Raw genomic sequence first — 20,832 nt, 5'->3', positions numbered from 1 at the left:
GCAAGAAGCAACCCTCGTAAGGATAAGCGGTAGAAAATGAATGAATGAATGAACAATATGGCTAATAAAGTTGTCATTTTTTGAAAATAACTGTATGGAAAAGTTATAATATGATGAGAATAAAGTCTAAATATTATGGGAACAAAGTCCTAATTACAATAAGACAAAGAAGAAAGTTGAAATAGTAGAAAAAGAAAAAAAAAGAAAGAGAAAAAACAGTCAAAATACTAAGAGAAAAAAGTCGGAATAAAGTCGCAATTTTTCAAGAATAAACTCATAACATTCATTCATTTTCTACCGCTTATCCTCACAACGGTCAGGGGCATGCTGGAGCCTATCCCAGCTGTCTTTGGGCAAGAGGCGGGGTACACACTGGACTGGTGGCCAGCCAATCACAGGGCACATATAGACAAACAACCATTCACACTCACATTCATACCTATGGACAATTTGGAGTCACCAATTAACCTAGCATGTTTTTGGAATGTGGGAGGAAACCGGAGTACTTGGAAAAAACCCACGCTTGCACGAGGAGAACATGCAAACTCCACACAGAGATGACCGAGTGTGGAATTGAACTCAGTCTCCTAGCTGTGAGGTCTGCGCGCTAACCACTCGACCGCCGTGCAGCCACACTTGAATGAAAAACTGATAATGAATGCTATGTGTTGTGGTAGATCCTGACCCAGGAGGACTGGAACGTGGTCTTGTACAACGGCATGGCGGCCACATCACCCCTGGCCGCTCTCTACTTTGTGGCATTGATGACCTTTGGGAACTACGTCCTCTTCAACCTGCTGGTGGCCATCTTGGTGGAGGGCTTCCAGGCGGAGGTAAGGAAGTTTAGCTTGTTTTCGCTACTTTGGGGAGATGATGACTCAGGTGAAAACATCAGATGCTTTTTTTTATTGATCTTTGTTGTCATGCTGCTGCGTTGACGTCGCCTGCTTCGACCCGTCACTACTTGGGAGATTATTGAATCTATTTGCTGATTTCCACTTCTTGTGGATCCTAATACTGTTGTTTTTGCAGTAGATATCAAGGTGAAGGTTGCCATGGTTTGGAGCACCATGACCGTAGAGGACATCTGTCTTCTTCTTGTTGTTGTAATATTGATCAATCCTTATGATTAGAAATGAATGTTCCTCATGTCCACCAGGGTGATGCCAATCGTTCTTATTCAGACGACGACCGCTCTTCTTCCAACTTTGATGAGAGCGAGAAGCACGACTCCATAAAATTATCGGGTGAGATTCATATTTTTCTCACTTTGCGCTGCCAAAAGATCTTATGATTGGGACTTAAACAACGTCAGCAGCAATTTTGAAGGGAAAGCCTCCGAGGATTAAATGTTCTTCCACAATTAGACTCCATCACGGATTCATATTCTTGGAATTGGCAGTTACAGATGGGACAAAAACTACCCTTTTTTTTTTCCTCCAGACCCAAGGATCTGCACCTTGACGCCCAACGGTCACCTGGAGCTGGGAGCCCTCGCGGGGCCAAGGGGCTCCCACTCCTCAGAGAGGCGGAGTTTCACCGGCGAGTCCCGAAAGAGCAGCGTGATGAGCAAAGGCAGCCTGGAGAGACGATCCCTCTCTCTGGTACAGTCCCACCACACTGCAATGACTTGTTCCATAATCCCGATACTTTTTTTATAAGTGGAAATTTGTCCATTTTTACTGTACATTAATCCTGCATGTAATTGGAGTTGCTTTTTTGTTATTTAAAATGAATTATACAGTAATTGCATAATGGGAAAGTCAGTATTATACACTTCAGAGTAGTCAGTGTACAGCTTGCATCACAGTATGGATTTCCATGGCGGTGCTGCCATCACACTCCACAGCTACATGAGTGCTAGGGAGCTGCGGTTCAAGGTACGCTGTAATAAAATATTTACTGAGATCGCTTTTTGTCACATCCTGCAAGTTACTCCTTTCCCAGAGTAACTTGCTAGCGGAGTAATAAAATATGAAATATGAAGTATGCCGGACCAGCGCCATCTCATCACCGGCGATAATTGGAGCTCATCTAACGCTTATAGAGGATTAATGGCGGCTCCATTGTGACTCCCAATCAACATTTTAATCACCGCGGTCATTTGTCCACGCGTCTCCGCGCAGAAGGTCAGGCGCTGATTGATGATATTTGCATGGCGATGCACGTCCAATACGTCATGGAACATGTGCCTCTTTTGTGTCATAAGAAAGGATTCATTGTGAAATCATTAGTTTGCTCTCTGTAGCCAAGTTAAGGCACTAACATGGCGGCACTTACATATACAAGAAATATGTAATAATAAGCAATATGCAATAGATTCATCTTCTATTGCAATTACTTGGTTCCAGACCTTTTCCTACCTTCTGAATATGATTTTAAACATTATTAAAGTCATATGTACATGAAATAACAACCCTATAATCACACACCTATTACCAATATAGTAGACATAAATGGGAAATTCCCGTATAATTTTTTTTTTTTAATACATGTAGGTACTGCTTCTTGACATGAATAAACTACCAGCTAAAATGCTGTCATGCTAACAGTTAGCATTCTTAGTAGCAAACATGCCAGGCCAGTTCTATAGTGACCTTACATCATACATATATACATTTGTATTGTAACATTATTACAATAAGCAAAAATTTTACATGCTAACAGATTGATTTAATTTTTTAATTTAATGTAATTTAAATATTTTTTTAATATTATTTTAAAATATTTTTAAAATGTCAAAAATAAATAAAATTCATGAGAATAATACAATTTAAATACATAAATATTTGTTCAATCATAAAAATATACAAATAAAATTTTTGAACGATAACGGCAAATAACGATAAATGAGAAAGTGGGCAATTTTTCTGTAAAAATTGACAGAACAAATACATTTTTGTAAAGATTGATTTGATTTTAATATTTTTTTATTTATTGTAATTTAAATATTTTTTTAAATATTATTTTAAAATATTTTTAAAATGTCAAAAATCAATAAAATTCATGTGAATAATATAATTTAAATACATACATATTTTTAAATCATAAAAATATTCTAATAAAATTTTACAAAATGTCTTTTATCTGATTATTTTGTGGCGGGCCAAATAAAACTATGTCGGGCTGAGCAGCAGTTGCCCTATGTGTATTTACTTACCTGTTACATGTTGTGCTGTCACTGTGATTGTAGTCAGTGCTCTGTCATCTAACCCCCTATTTGTTTGCTTGACTGCATTCATATTAGCTGTTGTAGCTTCCAGTGTGGCACAAATGATAACAATTAGTTGCGTCTGAAACACATCGAGGCACGCTTCATCTCTGTTTCCATAGAAACGGATATGTTTTTCTTTTACTTGGATTTTTTTGGCACGTGGGAGCTGCTCAGGCTGCAGCCGGCAAGTTCCAGCGAGGGTAAAATATATAATTAGGTCCATCACGCTGAGAGGATTAGACACGCAGAAACAAACACAACTTGGTGTTTTCCTTAAAGTGGGAGTGCCACTCGGGGTTTTGCATTTTAAAATGCGGCAGCCAACCATGGAGGAGGCGAACCCCACGTTTGGAAAACCACAAGTTTTTAATATTTTTGTTTTCTTGTTTATTCATTCATTCATTCATGGATGATTGACTGTGGTGACGCTTTTCCATTTCAACATGGGGGACTGCCCGACATCCCCTTTGTTGGTGATGAATGGTACACTCTGCTGTTGTTTGTGCGGGTGCTGCAGGTTTGATTCCCGGCCATCAAGTGGTCAGTCATATTCATTCATTCATTTTCTACCGCTTTTTCCTCACGAGGGTCGCCTATCCCAGCTGTCTTCGGGCGAGAGGCGGGGTACACCCTGAACTGGTCGCCAGCCAATCACAGGGCACATATAGACAAACAACCATTCACACTCACATTCATACCTATGGACAATTTGGAGTCGCCAATTAACCTAGCATGTTTTTGGAATGTGGGAGGAAACCGGAGTACCCGGAGTAAAAACCCACGCATGCACGGGGAGAACATGCAAACTCCACACAGACATGGTGGAATCGAACCCTGGTCCTCCTAGCTGTGAGGTCTGCGCGCTAACCACTCGACCGCCATGCCGCCCGGTCAATCATATTATTTTCCTTTATTTTGAAGGCCTGACTGATGTGTTACACTGGTGTTGCCGAGGGCAACAGAAGCCACATACAGGAAACAATTGCAAGGGGAGGGCAAAATAGGGAAGTTTCCTGTTCAAAATGGGGGTTATGTATATGATGTATACAGTTATACACTATATATACAGTTATGTATATGATGGCGGTTGAAACTTTAAATATTGAAACTGCTTCTGGGTCCTGAATTCATGATCTCGATGAGGGGTGTCCAAATGTTTTCCATTATAGACAATCACTCCTCTGCATTATTATTCACAGCAATGTTTCTGTCTGACAGTATGTTTAATAGACAATCTTTGTTCGTGGGTGTCCTTTGCTTTCTCTATTTGAATCTCGTTGTCTGCTGTTTTGCTTCACAAGCGACAGAATTAAGCCTTAAGGGGGAGGTGACTGCTGTTTTTTTGTATTTTTAGCGGCACGGCCGCAGTTCCAACTACCACAACTGGGGGCGCCCTCTTCCCCCGCAGGCAGCATGGAGCCGCAGGTAAGGCAATTGAAATGATGTTAACAATTTCCCTTCATGAAATTTGAATAGCTTGATAATGTTAATGTCTGATTAGTGCCACGGAAATGTCAAACCTTTGTTGCTGATTAGTTTCACAATTAACAGCTTCATAAAATACAAATGGCTCCTCTGTTGGATGGAAAACATTTGGTTTCAGGTCCAGTTCAAACAGCCTGGGTCGCAGGAACTACGGTTTTGGCGGAGCCCCGCTGGTGGGGGGCAGCCTCCGTGTGCACAGCACCCGCACGCATTACTCCCACACACATGCCCCCGAGCAGGAGTCCCTTCTGTCCCGACCCCTACAACACCATCCGCCCCAAGCCGGGCTCTTCCTGTCCAGACACTTTGCTGCCAGACGGGACCGCCGGGCGCTATCCTTGGAGCTTGGACAGCCCCCCTGCCTTCCTCCTGTCAACACAGACTCTGCAAAAAGGTCTGCAGCCGGGGCGTCTATCACGGAGGGTTCCGGGACCGGAAGCGGCTTCGGTGTTCACCACCGGGACTGCAATGGCAAGACGCCCGGCGCCCACAGCCTTCTGATGTCCGACGTTTTCCCCCAAGTCAACGCCCGCAAGGACCTGGAAGAAGAGACGGACTATGTGAGTGTCTTGAATCCTATTGATTTTTCTTACTTCAACTGTGTCGTTATAGAGGAACTTGAGTCATCACATCTTCTTTGCAGGAAATGATGTGGAAGGAAACGCTTGATTTAAAAACTCGAAAAAGTCGAAACATATCATCTTGACCTGTCATCCCACATTAACCCCAATTTATTTGAAATCCTGGCTATGTTGGCTGCAACAGAAAATGGTGACGACATCTTCAACTTAAGTCTGTACAAATAATAAACACAAAGAAATTTGTTTTTTTTATGTAATGGTAATGGTTTTATTTCATTTGAACATGCATCAGATTACAATTGAATGCATCACAGAATCAGTTCACAGTTCCACGTGTTCAAAAGGAGTAGGAAGAAGCAAAGTTTATTAAATCCTACCCCTCCATTTGGAACTTTTACAATCACTAACTGTTACATTTGTTCACTTCCTGCTTTCCACAATACAGATTTTTTAAATAATGTACCTCGTACTGAAGTACTGCTATGGCTTTTTAACGTAGTCCTAGCATAGAAGTGTTTCAAATGTACTTCTTCCCTGAGATCATATTTCTCCTCTCTTGTAGAGAAGTATTGGATGACATTTTTAGCTAATTGGTTATTTTTAGCCTTATGCATTATTTTAGCTGTTTGAAGATGAACTATATCAGCAAGTTGAAGTATTTGTGATTTTAGAAATAAGGAGTTAGTATGTTCTCTGTAGGCGGCATTATGAATTATCCTTACTGACCTTTTTTGCAGTACATTTAGCAAGTGAAGGCCTATTAATGTTGTTTATGTACATGTAGCAGTTGCAGAGCAAATTCCGGGTTTACAGCAGCAAAAGTGCATTAGCACACAAGAGCAGATAAAGTGCAAAAACAGGGTAATACTAATACAAGTCAAAAATGATTTACATTATATAGATTTATCTAGTACATGTTGACCAAGTTCACTGGTGTATTGCAAGGTTAACTGCACTTTATTGCATGGTTATTGCACGGTTATTGCACGGAATGTTTGAACAGTTTTTATTGTATAGTCAATATACAGTAAAGTCTCGTTATATCGATATTCTCGGGAGTCGGAAAAAATACCGATATAACCGGACTATCCATATATCCGACCCTGCGCCGAACTGCATTAAAAGTGGGCGGATCTTTGATATGGCATGTAATTTTCTCCTTGAGTTCATGGATTGCGTATCTAGCATGCTTTTGTACTACAATACATTTTGTACTACAGTAAATAAAAATAAACTTACGCTGTAGTGATTACCGGTTACCGGGACATAATTCACCCCGGAACTATCGATAGGGAAGGTGTTGCCACCCGGAGGGGTAGGCGCGAGGGACGGGTGTTTTCCGCTGTGTGTGCTGCACTCTGGTGGTGGAAGTGTGAAAAATAAAGTTGACTGGAAGCAGCCGTTCGCCGTGTTCTTTTTTGGTATTGAAATCCTTAAGCAAAGATTGATTTAAGCTGCTTTTGTATCGATATAAGCAGACCAAATTGGCTGGCGGGAGATGAAAAGGGCATCCTAGTAACCGGATTATCATAATAACCGTGTATCGTACTAACGGAGCTAATTATATCATAAAAGACTAGAAATTTGCCGGGAAATGAAAATAGTATCGTAATAAGTAGTAATTCGTTATAACCGATATCGATATAACGAGACTTTACTGTATATGGACAAGAGCTTTATTTTTTTTCAAAAGAGAAAGTGGACACAGCTATCATTAAAAAAATGCTTTTTTTCATAACTCATTAAAAAGTCACGCTGTGGTACAAAACACAGCCGGCCTTAATGGTGATCTCTAAGAGAATAATAGCGTCCTCAGGCCTACCTTTTTATTTCCCTAAAGATAATTAAGACACTGGAATATTGTGCAGAGCCTCCAGGGGAGCAGTGGGTGTGATGTTAAACATTAGTTAACACTATAAGACTACACTGTAGAGTCTACTAACTGCGGGCTGTTATTTCCACCCGTTTAAAGTCTCCGTCTTTTCCTTTGCAGAGTGTTTGTTTCCGCATGCAGAAGATGTTTGAGGTATACAAACCTGACTGGTGTGAAAGCAGAGAAGACTGGTCGGTTTACCTCTTCTCCCCTCAAAACAAGTGAGTTGCTTTGGTTTATGTCTGAAAACTCTTTTAGGTGGCTTATCGGTTTCATCGGCAAAAAAATATCCCATTTTTTTTTTATCATTGATGATCATCAGCTCGGATCAGGTATGAGGCCAGTCGACAGTTCTCCGCTTTCTGAGCATTTCACATCGTCTAATGAGTCTAATGATGTCTCGACAGTCACAAAATTACCTCCATCGGGGCTATCTTTAATTTCACATGTTCTCATTGAAAATGAATGGGCAATTTATTTGATGCCCGGTCTCTATCTTCCACATCCATGTTACGTCATGTTATAGCAGAATATTCCCAGACGTCATACTTCCATCTTCTTCCATCAATACATTTTGTCTGTCCTTGTCTTGGTCGTGGGGGCAGCAGTCTCAGTATTCCCAGTCCTCATCCACCTACTCCAGTAACACAAGGAGGACACAGAGGCGTTCCCAGACGAGCTGTGAGACGTAATCCCATCAGTGTGTCTTTGATCTGCCCTGGGGCCTTTCCCTTGCTGGGCATTCCCGGAACACCTCACCAGGGAGGCATCAGGAAGGGATCCAGACTCAATGCCCGAGCCACATAAACTGGCTTCACTCCATGTGAAGGCCCAGCAGCTCTACTCTAAGTCCAAGTCCTAAGTCTATGGGCAAAGCCAGTCACACTCTGACTGTGACTGCCAATCACAACAAGGATGCCATCTTGGTGAAGATTCCGGCTTTGTAAAAGCAGTTGGATCAATTGGGAGACCAGAATGGACAATTGGAATGGTCTATTGGAATGTGGCTGTCCCGAAATAACCCAAACAATATTCTTAATCTGGATTTCGGCGTCCCCACCACTGCTAACCAAGGTCGTGTTGTGAAAACAACTTTTCCCAAGAGAAATTTTTTCACGGACACCTATTGTTTCTCTCTTGGGGCCCACCATGGACTTCTCCATGGCAACCGTTTTTCCTCACAAGGGTTGCAGGGGGTGCTGGAGCCTATCCCAGCTGTCTTCGGGGCAACAGGGTACACCCTGGACTGGTGGCCAGCCAATCACAGGGCACATATAGACAAACAACCATTCACACTCACATTCATACCTATAGACAATTTGGAGTCGCTAATTAACCTAGCATGTTTTTGGAATGTGGGAGGAAACCGGAGTACCCGGAGAAAACACACGCATGCACGGGGAGAACATGCAAACTCCACACAGAGATGGCCGAGGGTGGAATTGAACCCTGGTCTCCTAGTTGTGAGGTCTATGCGCCAACCACTCGTCCACCGTGCAGCACAGTCTGATTATTATTCCAAAAGAGTCCAAACTGTGCATTAATGTAACGCATAGAGTGTGTGTCAATGTGGCAGGATGAGGCAGAGGTGGGGTGTGAAGAGTGTCAGGGGGGGTTCCGGGCCCTTGTTGATAAGGCTGACAGCAGACGGGGGAAAAAACTCTTCTTGTGGCGTGAGGTTTTGGTCCTGATGGACCGCAGCCTTCTTCCAGAGTGGGATTTGAACCGGAGAAATTGATCTACCACTATGGCTGTTTTTTGTTTTTTTTTTGATGAGCGACATTTTAAACAAACATTTATCCCATGCACAGATTATTATATATAAAAATTAAAATATTTAGGCAAAAAACAGCAAAAATGAAAAAAACGAGCAAAGAAAGTTGATACTAATATGACAAAGCTGTGATGTAGTTTTTTCTTAGTCTATCTACATGTGTTGGGGGCGGCACGGCGGTCGAGTGGTTAGCGTGCAGACCTCACAGCTAGGAGACCAGGGTTCAATTCCACCCTAAGTCATCTCTGTGTGGAGTTTGCATGTTCTCCTTGTGCATGCATGGGTTTTCTCCGGGTACTCCGGTTTCCTCCCACATTCCAAAAACATGCTAGGTTAATTAGCGACTCCAAATTGTCCATAGGTATGAATGTGAGTGTGAATGGTTGTTTGTCTATATGTGCTCTGTGGTTGGTTGGTGACCAGTTCAGGGTGTACCCGAAGACAACTGGGATAGGCTCCAGCACCCCCTGTGGTAGAAAATGAATGAATGAATCTAAGTTGCATCCGGGATAAACCAGCGGAACAGAAAATGGATGAATCGATGGATGGATGGATAAAGAAAGTGGTCTTGACAAGTGATACCCCGGCCATGAAACCAAACATTATCCTAGCGATAAGGAGCGCCATGTCGCCGCATAAAGAGCCTCCCGCAGAGAAAAGCGGCATCACAAATAGCCACGTTTGCCTCATGTTTCGCTTCCCTCCAAAGACTGTCTTCCCATCCGGAGACTGTTAGCGCTCCAGAGATTGTCTGCGCTATTATGTCTAGGTTTTTTTTTTCCTTCAAGTCATCAAATCACGGCCGCTGGGAACACCCCTGAAGGCAACCAACATACGATCACTCAGTCATCCCTGCGTGCCGATGGCCACTTAAGGGAACCCTGGATTTGGGCTCGGTTGGCAGGTACCATCTGTCAAGCTAGCTGTGTGACGACGGTGTGTGTGTGTTGTACATGCTACTACTTGTTTACACCATTTGTTTATAAGCGCATAAGCTGACATCAGAGGTGGACGTAGGAGACGTATCAGTACAAGCAGCGCCTCTGGCTGCGCTCGATACTACGGGACAAATGGGCCAAGTCTGGAGGGAATGTTCCGATTAGTGACTGATTAGCTCCCCGTGTGAGCACACGTTGCTATCGCCTGTGATTTTTTATTTTACATTTTTTTTTATTTTTAGCTTTAGCATCCTGGAAACAGTTTCATGGGAAGGGTTTTATTGGCGGCGCACCGGCAACCAGGCTGCCGGTGCGCTAGCAGATAGCGCCTACGCCTGTCAGGCCGTGACTCCAAGACTTCCAAGCACTGTGAAACAAAGCAGAGCCTCCATTGTGCTGCCCCCGGTGACAATTTGCATGTGTCTATGCATTTTAAGCAGCCCCCCCTTCCCCACACACACACACAACCGCCACCCCACAACCCGGACACCTCCAAACCTCCTGGATTGTGTCCATGTCACTTGATGGAGGATGCCAGAAACATCCAGAAAGGAAAACATCGCCCAGATTGATATGACTTGTGGACAAAAGTATCGGGACATAGCTTTTAATCAATATATGAATCAATCAGGTTGCAAGGCGGTTGAGTGGTTAGCGTGCAGACCTCACAGCCTGAGTTCAATCCCACCCTCAATCCCACCCTACTCCGGTTTCCTACTCCGGTTTCCTCCCACATTCCAAAAACATGCTAGGTTAATTAGCGACTCCAAATTGTCCATAGGTATGAATGTGAGTGTGAATGGTTGTTTGTCTATATGTGACCTCTGATTGGCTGGCCACCAGTCCAGGGTGTACCCTGCGTCTCGCCCGAAGACAGCTACGACCCTGATGAGGATAAGCGGTAGAAAATGAATGAATCAATGAATCAGTCAATCAGACCTTTTTTTATTAAAATAATAATAACTATGATGATGATGATTATTATTATTATTATTATTATTATTATTATTATTATTATTATTATTACTATTATTATTATTATTATTATTATATACAATTATTATAGAATTATTCTTAATATTATTATAATCTTTATATAATAATAATAATAATAATAATTATTATTATTAATAATTATAATTATTATTATTAGTTTTATTGTGGTATTATCTATGATTATAATAATAATTATAATAATAATCTTTATATAATAATAATAATAATTAGTATTATTATTATATAAAGATTATTATTATAATTATAATAATAATTCTATAATAATAACAATAATCATAATTATTATTATCATTATGTTTTTTTATTTTTTAGGTTTCCTAATTATAATAATATATTGTTATTATAGATATTATAATTTCAGAATTCACATGCAATTTTTACTGAAATTGCTTCCTTTGCTGTGAAGCAAATCATCGCTCGGGTCTCTCATTTGCACTGGGTCAAAACACATTGGCATTGACAGCTGTGGCTGTAGGCAACCTCCTGGTGTAGTTTTTTTTTTTTTTAACCCACAAGATGAAGGTAGTTCCATTTGAAGTATCATAAGTGGTCAGCATGCAGCGGCTTTAGCTTGCTCTGCGTGCGCTTTAAAACGTTGCCACTGGTTTTGTCCCACTGTTGTTCCCAGTCAAGTGTTCTGTTGCTGTTGTGTTGTACAACATGCTTGTAATAACGAAGAGATCTTCCTCAAGCAGCACAAGTTATTATTAAAGTTAAACAATGAACTATATACGTATATAGTATATATATTATTGCCTTCTTCCAATTAACACTCCGACCTCTTTGTACTTGAGCTAAACAAACGCCTCAGCTACAATTACAGTAATTTTGTGCAAAAGTTTCTATGTTGCTCTAAAGTTTATTATGTGCTTTTATTTGTTTTTTCATCATTAATTAATCAGCGTTTCAACATATACAGTAATTCTTTGCCTTAAGTGCAACAATCTTGCTCAGCAAGCTGTTGAAGGTGCATTGTTGTGGATTTCAGTATGATGGAGTGACTCACCACATTTCACTTCAACGTTTATACGTATATATATATATAGATGTGTATATATATATATATATATATATAGCTTCCAGAGCATGAATTGTGTCAAAAGTCGGAGAAGCATTCTCAGCATGTTATTAAAGGAAGAAATCTTCTGTGTTTTCCCACCGCCAGGTTCAGGCTGCTGTGCCAATCAATCATCGCTCACAAGCTCTTTGACTACGTGGTCTTGGTCTTCATCTTCCTCAACTGCATCACGGTGGCGCTGGAGAGGCCCAGGATCCTTCAGGGAAGCCTGGTACATCAACCATTATTCCCTGAATGTATCATGTTCTTACCACCTGTTTGACCTTTTGTTATGAATACATTTTACTCATAAGACACAATGGAAATAGAATTAATCTGTTCCAGGTTCAACTTTTGCCCTCACAGATCAAAAAAGTAAAAACAACAAGAAAAAGTAACAACAATCTCAGCTAGTACTTACTTAAAGTACTTAAAAGGGGATGGGCGTACTATACTATAGAGCAGAGCAATAAGGTAAAAATGACAACAAAACGTAACAAAAATATTGGCTGGATTTAAGAGGGGACAGACGGCAATAAATATAAGAACAAAAAGCAACATCACTAGCTATGTATGTCCGTACGTACGTATGTATGTCCGTACGTATGTATGTATGTATGTATGTACATATGTATGTACGTATGTATGTACGTATGTATGTATGTATGTATGTACATATGTATGTATGTATGTATGTACGTATGTATGTACGTATGTATGTATGTATGTATGTATGTATGTATGTATGTATGTATGTATGTATGTATGTATGTATGTATGTACGTATGTACGTATGTACGTATGTACGTATGTATGTATGTATGTATGTATGTACGTATGTACGTATGTATGTATGTATGTATGTATGTATGTATGTATGTATTAGCAGACCAATAACAATGAAAACAAAAAGTGACAATGATATTGGCGAGTCGGGGAAACATAAAACAATAAAGATGAGAACAAAAAGTAATAACAATATCAACCAGTACTTACTTATACTAATTTGTGACATCACTAATACTTCATAACTAATAGAGAATTCTTCTTATTATAAGAAGTATATGTACGTATGTAATAAAGACGTCCCAGATTTCAGTTTCCTGCAATACTTCAATGACTTCCTGTTCCATGTCCTCTCGTTTCTTGCAGGAAAGGCTTCTTCTCACGCTTTCCAACTACATCTTCACCGCCATCTTTGTCACCGAGATGACTGTCAAGGTAAAAACATCCTCCTCGTCTCCCCAATGGTAACTCCTGCTCATGTCTTTTCAAGAATCGGGGGCTGGGGGTGGGGGGGGTGGTGTTGGGCTTTTCCAGGATGTCGGATCTCTGCTCCCTGGCTGTCATCTTCATCACCCCACCGATATCCATTACCTCCTCACCATTTTTTAAAGTCACATCCTCCCTGCGCCGCATTATTATATCTCCTTTTCCTCCTCGTCCATCACCTCCTTTAACTTTGACTTTATTCCCTCGACTTTTTCCACACGTCCATTCCCCTCTCCATCACCGGGCTGGTTAGGAGATAATGAAGTTAATTAGCGGGCTCTTGCGCCTCGTGAGAGGGTCTTTAGCTGCTGGTGGACTTCTCCTCCATAAACACACAAACATGTTCACACACACACACACACACAGTGGCTTTAATCCACGGCAGGAAGTGTGGTATTATCTATCATTCATCCATTATCAAGGGCTCCTTTCCATATCGGTGCTAATTCCGTCTGGAGTTAATGAAGGCGTATTCGTTGTAGGCGCATCATCATATAAGGGTGATGCAGAGTTCACATGTTCAACTTCTTAGCATGTTGCGTCCTTTTGATTCTTCTACGCGATCACATGTCCTCATTTGAGGCTTGCCTAGCCTCCTTTGAGTTTTGCCGTTTCAGATGTATTTTTTATAGCCATTTTATTAGTGATGGAATGACGCCATTGCTAACCTGTCCTGTTCTTTAAAAGTCTGATTTGTGCTAAAACTAATTTGGGACAAATGAAAGGATACAACTTTTGCTACTTTGTTGTCGAGATTCTCTGAAGTTATAGTTCGAGAAAAAAACTGCATGTCAGCTTTGTCGTATAGTTTAATAAGCCTATTATTAATATCACTCTTGGCAAATATTTTTTATTCCCATAATGATATTTTTCCCCAAACAAAATGTCCAAAAATTACTATACAACTTCATTTTGTTGTGTTTGTTTCTCCTAATATTATGACTTAAAAACACAAATTTTTGACTGTAATATTTCAACTAAAATTAAATTTTTCCTCATTATTATGACCTTAGTCTTGTTAGAATACCACTTTTTTCATGTGATATTTTTTTATATAATATCATATTTTTTTTTCATTTCTGCTGGATTTTGTAAAATTTTCAGCATCAACATTTCAATTTTCTTCTTATAAATTTTCCTTTTCTAATTCTTACTTTATTCCCACTTTTTGTTTGGACTCTTGAACCAGTCATGATGTGCTATATATATCACTATATTGATACTTATTATGGTACACATTTTGTAATTAAATTAAATTAAATTAAATTAAATTAAATTAAATTAAATTAAATTAAATTAAATTAAATTAAATTAAATTAAATTAAATTAAATTAAATTGTAACTAGATGGCAATTTAAATAAAATTGGGAAAATGTATTAAATTAGGAAAGCAGGAAGTGAACAAATGTAACAGTTACTGATTGTAAAAGTACCAGATGGAGGGGTAGGATTTAATAAGCTTTGCTTCTTCCTACTCCTTTTGGACATGTGGAACTGTGAACTGATTATGTGATGCATTCAATTGTAATCTGATGCATGTTCAAATGAAATAAAACCATTACCATTACTTTTTCCATGGCAGAGCAGCACTAAAGAGCATGACATGTTTGACTTTTTTTTAGTTTTAGTTACATAGAAGGTGCCGTGGGCCAATAAAAAACAGCCACAGGCTGCAAATAGCCTCCGGGCCACACTGTGAGCACCCCTGAGCTGGAACATACTTGGTTTATGAAGGGACAGACAGAGAAAAATGAAAAAAAAAAGAACAATAAAAAGCAACACTGACATAATTGTCTTAAGAGGGGACAGAGAAAAGAACAGCGCAACAGAGATGGGAACTAAAATAGAGAAGGGAACTAAAATATTCATATCCCAGGGTTTCAACATAAGCGGGTATATTCTCATCTCATTGGATCTCATTGGATTGCGTACCTAATAAGTGGCCGGTGAGTTACTTTGTTTATTTTCATCCCCCTGGTGAGCCCCTCCCCTCTTGGATTTCTTTAATCTGTTGCTCCAGGAAAGATGAGATTCTCTATGTGGGGTAATAATTAAAAGGGTGGCATTAATTCAACTTTGGACTTTTCTCCTCTGAAGATGCACTCCATTTCCCATTTAATTCCTTGGCCCCGCCCACTGGCCAAACACACACACACAGTCGCAGCAGTGATGGATCTACCTGATGTTTGTGAGTCTGACCTTGAATGTGGGACTCTAATTAGAAACAATGAGAATATATTTCACTTTTCCTTTTTTATTCTTTCTTTTGAAGGCAGATATTTATTGAGACGGAAACATAAAGGCTTCAGGCATTTTCATTTTGCCTCCTAGGAGCATCCGTGTTTTTAATAAGACCCCCTAATGTCCGTGCACAGCACAACAAACACAATTAACGCCATTTAGTCCTTTTGTATGCCAGCATACATTGTATGATCGTATGTCCCCACAGGGGACAAACAACACAACTGTTGCCATGACGACCCAACATAACATACCTTATCTCATATAAACTGAGGCATGTTTTTTTCCCCAACGTTTGGGAGTGAATTCCAAATACAATCTCAGAGGTTCTGTTTTTGTAAGCACTCGGCGGTTCTTGGTCGACTTCCAACAGCCGTTGTTCCCCGAGACATTCCGACACCATCTGCCATCTTTTTTTTTTTTTTTTTTCCCAAATTCTGTTTGTTTGTCTGAAGAGAGAAAGTAATGTCGTGTTCCCTGGTGGGGTGTCAAAGACGCCTCACCTCTCCAAACATCTCACGTGATGCGCCTTTGTCTCGTAAGCCCACACATCGGGATAACCACATTCGGAGTCCTTTGCGTTCATAATGCCACCAACAGAGAACATACTAACTCCTTATTTCTAAAATCACAAATACTTCAACTTGCTGATATAGCAAGTTAAAAAATAAAATAAAATAAAATAAAATAAAATAAAATAAAATAAAATAAAATAAAATAAAATAAAATAAAATAAAATAAAATAAAATAAAATAAAATAAAATAAAATAAAATAAAATAAAATATTTGTGTCCATAGGTATGAATGTGAGTGTGAATGGTTGTTTGTCTATATGTGCCCTGTGATTGGCTGGCCACCAGTCCAGGGTGTACCCCGCCTCTCGCCCAAAGAAGACAGCTGGGATAGGTTCCAGCACCCCCGCAACCCTTGTGAGGATAAGCGGTAGAAAATGAATGAATGATTTTTTGTTGTTTTGCAAATTTGGAGTGGTCGACCGGAGCAGGAGGGGATAGAAAAGAAGAAAAAAGAAAACAGACAAGTGCATTTTTAGACAAAATGTCTAAACAACGATGCCACAACGATGCTACTTCCCACATTCCAAAAACATGCTAGGTTAATTGGCGACTCCAAATTGTCCATAGGTATGAATGTGAGTAAAATAAAATAAAATAAAATAAAATAAAATAAAATAAAATAAAATAAAATAAAATAAAATAAAATAAAATAAAATAAAATAAAATAAAATAAAATAAAATAAAATAAAATAAAATAAAATAAAATAAAATAAGCGGCACGGCAGTAGAGTGGTTAGCGCACAGACCTCACACCTAGGAGACCAGGGTTCAATTCCACACTCTGTCATCTCTGTGTGGAGTTTGCATGTTCTCCCCGTGCATGCGTGGGTTTTCTCCGGGTACTCCGGTTTCCTCCCACATTCCAAAAAAACATGCTAGGTTAATTGGCGACTCCAAATTGTCCATAGGTATGAATGTGAGTAAAATAAAATAAAATAAAATAAAATAAAATAAAATAAAATAAAATAAAATAAAATAAAATAAAATAAAATAAAATAAAATAAAATAAAATAAAATAAAATAAAATAAAATAAAATAAAATAATGCATAAGGCTAAAAATAACCAATTAGCTAAAAATGTCATCCAATACTTCTCCTTTGCATTTCTTGGTGTGGGCTAAAACTAGGGGTGTGTATCTCGTTGTGGTAGATGATTTGACGATACGCATCTACCATAAACGATATATTTTCAAAACAGAAGGATGCAGTGTAAAAATAATGGTTGACGGTTCCGTTTGTTAATGTAAACATGCTAGCTTCAGAGCACCGACTGCTATCGTTTTGGGGGAACCAAAGTCTACAGCGGGAAGAGCCGCCTGCTTTGGCGTATGGCGAATACGTCGGGATGAGATTTTTCCTCTTTTCCAGGAATCATACAACAAAAAAAAGCTAAATAAGACCAGAAGATGTTCATAACAACAAAGATGGTGTGGGCACGATACCGCTCCATCTTCATCCCGTCGTCATCTCCACAGGTGGTGTCCATGGGGCTTTACCTGGGAGAGACGGCCTACTTGAGGAGCAGCTGGAACATTCTGGATGGCTTCCTGGTCTTCGTATCGCTCATCGACATCGTGGTGTCCATGGCAGGCGGCGCCAAGATCCTGGGCGTGCTCCGCGTTCTCCGGCTGCTCCGAACGCTCCGCCCCCTCAGGGTTATCAGCAGAGCTCCCGGTCTGAAGTTGGTGGTAGAGACCCTCATTACCTCCCTCAAGCCTATCGGCAACATCGTCCTCATCTGCTGTGCCTTCTTCATCATCTTTGGAATCCTGGGAGTTCAGGTAAACACCCAACTGTGTGTGTTGGCAACCATCATCTTAACCTTATTCTTCTCAGCATTCCAGCAGTTCTTCAATGAGGCATCTTCTCTTTTGTGAAGCTGTCAACATCTCGTGTTGACGGAGTCTTTCATGTGTGAGAGGGAGCTGCGTTCGATGCTAATTACGGAACTGCTTCTAAAAAAAACAAAAACAAACAAACAAAAAAACAAGCGATGAGGATTTCATGGGTACCGCAATCTGAAACAATCTTCACTCGCTAAATGTACTGCAAAAAAGGTCAGTAAGGATAATTCATAATGCCGCCTACAGAGAACATACTAACTTCTTATTTCTAAAATCACTAATACTTCAACTTGCTGATATAGTTAATAAATAAAATAAAATAAAATAAAATAAAATAAAATAAAATAAAATAAAATAAAATAAAATAAAATAAAATAAAATAAAATAAAATAAAATAAAATAAAATAAAATTCATATGGCTAAAAATAACCAATTAGCTAAAAATGTCATCCAATACTTCTCTACAAGAGAGGAGAAATATGATCTCAGGGAAGAAGTACACTTGAAACACTTCTATGCTAGGACTACGTTAAAAAGCCATAGCATTTCAGTATGTGGAATCAAACTATGGAATGTATTGAGTAAGGACCTCAAACAATGCACAATGATGAGCCAATTCAAGAAACAATTTTTTAAATTTTTTTAAATAATTTTTTATTTTTTTTTATTTTTCCTCCCACATTCGAAAAACATGCTAGGTTAATTGGCGACTCCATTTTTTTATTTTTTTTATTTTTTAATTGATAAAATAAAGTTAAAATAAAGTTGAAAAAAAAAACGAAAATTATATTAGGAAAGCAGGAAGTGAACAAATGTAACAGTTAGTGATTGTAAAAGTACCAGATGGAGGGGTAGGATTTAATAAGCTTTGCTTCTTCCTACTCCTTTTGGACATGTGGAACTGTGAACTGATTATGTGATGCATTCAATTGTAATCTGATGCATGTTCAAATTAAATAAAACCATTACCATTACCATGTTTCTCTCTGTGTATGTAAATGTCAGCTGTTCAAGGGCAAGTTCTACTACTGTGTCGGCCTGGATGTGAAGAACATCACCAACAAGTCGGACTGCCTGGCTGCCAATCACCGATGGGTTCATCACAAATACAACTTTGACAATCTTGGACAGGTACTAAGCGGCAACAAGTATAGTTTTCAAGAAATATTATGATATAGCTACTGTATTTAAAATGTGTGTATCCCTTTCCAAGGCTCTGATGTCCTTGTTTGTGCTGGCCTCCAAAGACGGCTGGGTCAACATCATGTATCATGGACTGGATGCAGTGGGGATAGACCAGCAGGTAACACACACATAAATACTACAGTATAACTTTTCACCTCATGTATCATAAATTCCTGGTACTGGTCAGTTTATACGCATCGGCTCCTTAAAGAACCAAGATGCTAAATGTGTTTATGTGCAAATCAGACAAGTTTGCACGTGTGCATCACATATGGTGCCTTCAGGCGCATGCTCTCAAAGTCAACTGAACACGTCCCGCTCTCAAAATTGCTTTTGAAGTCCATTAAGTAATCCATTACAGGGAGCTTTTCTTCCTCTGGCTCGGAGGTAGAAAAGTGTCAGCGCGCGCCATCGTGGCCGCTATGAATGACTAATCCAATTTTAGCTTTCATCTATGCGTACAATTGAGAGTGTGACTCTCATCTGGGCTTTGTGTGACACTTGAGCCTAACTGTTGTTTGGTAATGACTCCATGTGATAACTACCTGCATGGACACTCCCCCCAATCTGCTGGAGGTATTGTGTCCGCTGCTGGAATGATGTGGTAGCACTCGCTACCTGGGTTTGGAATAATTGGCTCACACTTCTTTAGAAATATGGATATATTGTAAAACCTATTACCATTTTGAATGTGATTCTCATTTTTTTCGTCAATAAAATTGGAATCACACACTGAATAGAAACCTCCCACCTTTATATTACTGGGTTGTACACTCAAAAACCACTAGAGATGTGAATCTCTTTTACGAGTTAAAAGAATGAGATTCATGATTCATGCCGTGACTCATTAGTTGGCATCATAATTTTGCCATTTTTACCCGTGACATGTTTGATGTGATATCAGATGTGATGGTTTTTGGTGACGTGTGTGCACCGTGCACCCGTGAGCCAATTTACCACTACGCTGGGTGCACTTTTCCTGCACCAAGAATAGACAAGGTTGGAGGTGGCCATCTTTAAGGGCACCTTGGGTGCGCTGTTTTGTCACAAAATTTTCATTGCTGTAAGCTGAAAATGGACGCAGTCCAGTTTGACCAAATTGGCTGCGCACATTGGCTGTACCCTGGATGAAATTACCACTGGATGGGGTGCGCCATGCTGCGCCACGCTGCGCCACCTTGCGCTGCACTAGGGGTGTAAGAAAATATCTTTTCGGCAATATATCGCAATACTTTGTTCCATGATTCTGTATTGATATCAATATTTTTAGGCATTTATCATAGACTGTATATCAGGGGTCTCAAACTCAAATTACTTAGGGGCCACTGGAGCTAGGGTCTGAGCGAGACTGGGCCGCATCAGGTTTTTATTAAATAAAAATAAAAATTAAAGGCATTTATTAAAAACAGAAAAATGAATGAACTTTGCTTTGGTTTTGATTTTCTACAATAAAAGCTCTGATAAAACATTCCACTGTTCTCAAATATCTTACTTTTTATTTTTCTACACAAAATAAGATGAAAAATAAATAAACAAATCAAGAATAAAGAAAATCAATCAATCAGTAATAAATAAATAAATATAATAATAATAATAAAACGGCAAATAATAAAAACTTAAGAAACCACATATAGTTGGTAGGTAGACAAATGATTTTTTTCCGATTTAAAATGAACAAAGCATTATTAGAGCCCTGTAGACATGACAAAACACGACTATAGTCACATTTATACTCTTTTTATTTACAACATATTGCGCAACTGCAGGGTCTTGAGA

General features: G+C 39.4%; 1 protein-coding gene across 1 annotated transcript in view; it reads left to right on the top strand.

Moving 5' to 3' along the window:
• Positions 1-20,832, top strand: part of cacna1ib (calcium voltage-gated channel subunit alpha1 Ib) — a 130,096-nt gene that overhangs the window by 77,924 nt on the left and 31,340 nt on the right. The window contains exons 14-24 of the mRNA XM_078793552.1: positions 678-833; positions 1,160-1,247; positions 1,444-1,604; positions 4,569-4,639; positions 4,818-5,259; positions 7,274-7,374; positions 12,048-12,171; positions 13,092-13,160; positions 17,503-17,808; positions 18,877-19,002; positions 19,085-19,174. Coding sequence (XP_078649678.1) covers positions 678-833; positions 1,160-1,247; positions 1,444-1,604; positions 4,569-4,639; positions 4,818-5,259; positions 7,274-7,374; positions 12,048-12,171; positions 13,092-13,160; positions 17,503-17,808; positions 18,877-19,002; positions 19,085-19,174 — 1,734 coding nt within the window. The remainder of the gene's footprint in view (positions 1-677; positions 834-1,159; positions 1,248-1,443; positions 1,605-4,568; positions 4,640-4,817; positions 5,260-7,273; positions 7,375-12,047; positions 12,172-13,091; positions 13,161-17,502; positions 17,809-18,876; positions 19,003-19,084; positions 19,175-20,832) is intronic.

Source organism: Doryrhamphus excisus, linkage group LG9 (genome assembly GCF_037039965.1).
Source record: "Doryrhamphus excisus strain RoL-2023G ecotype Guam linkage group LG9, RoL_Dexc_Guam_v1.1, whole genome shotgun sequence".
Lineage (NCBI taxonomy): Eukaryota > Metazoa > Chordata > Actinopteri > Syngnathiformes > Syngnathidae > Doryrhamphus > Doryrhamphus excisus.
Note: the sequence above shows the minus strand (reverse complement) of the source record. Positions and strands in the feature narration are given on the sequence as shown.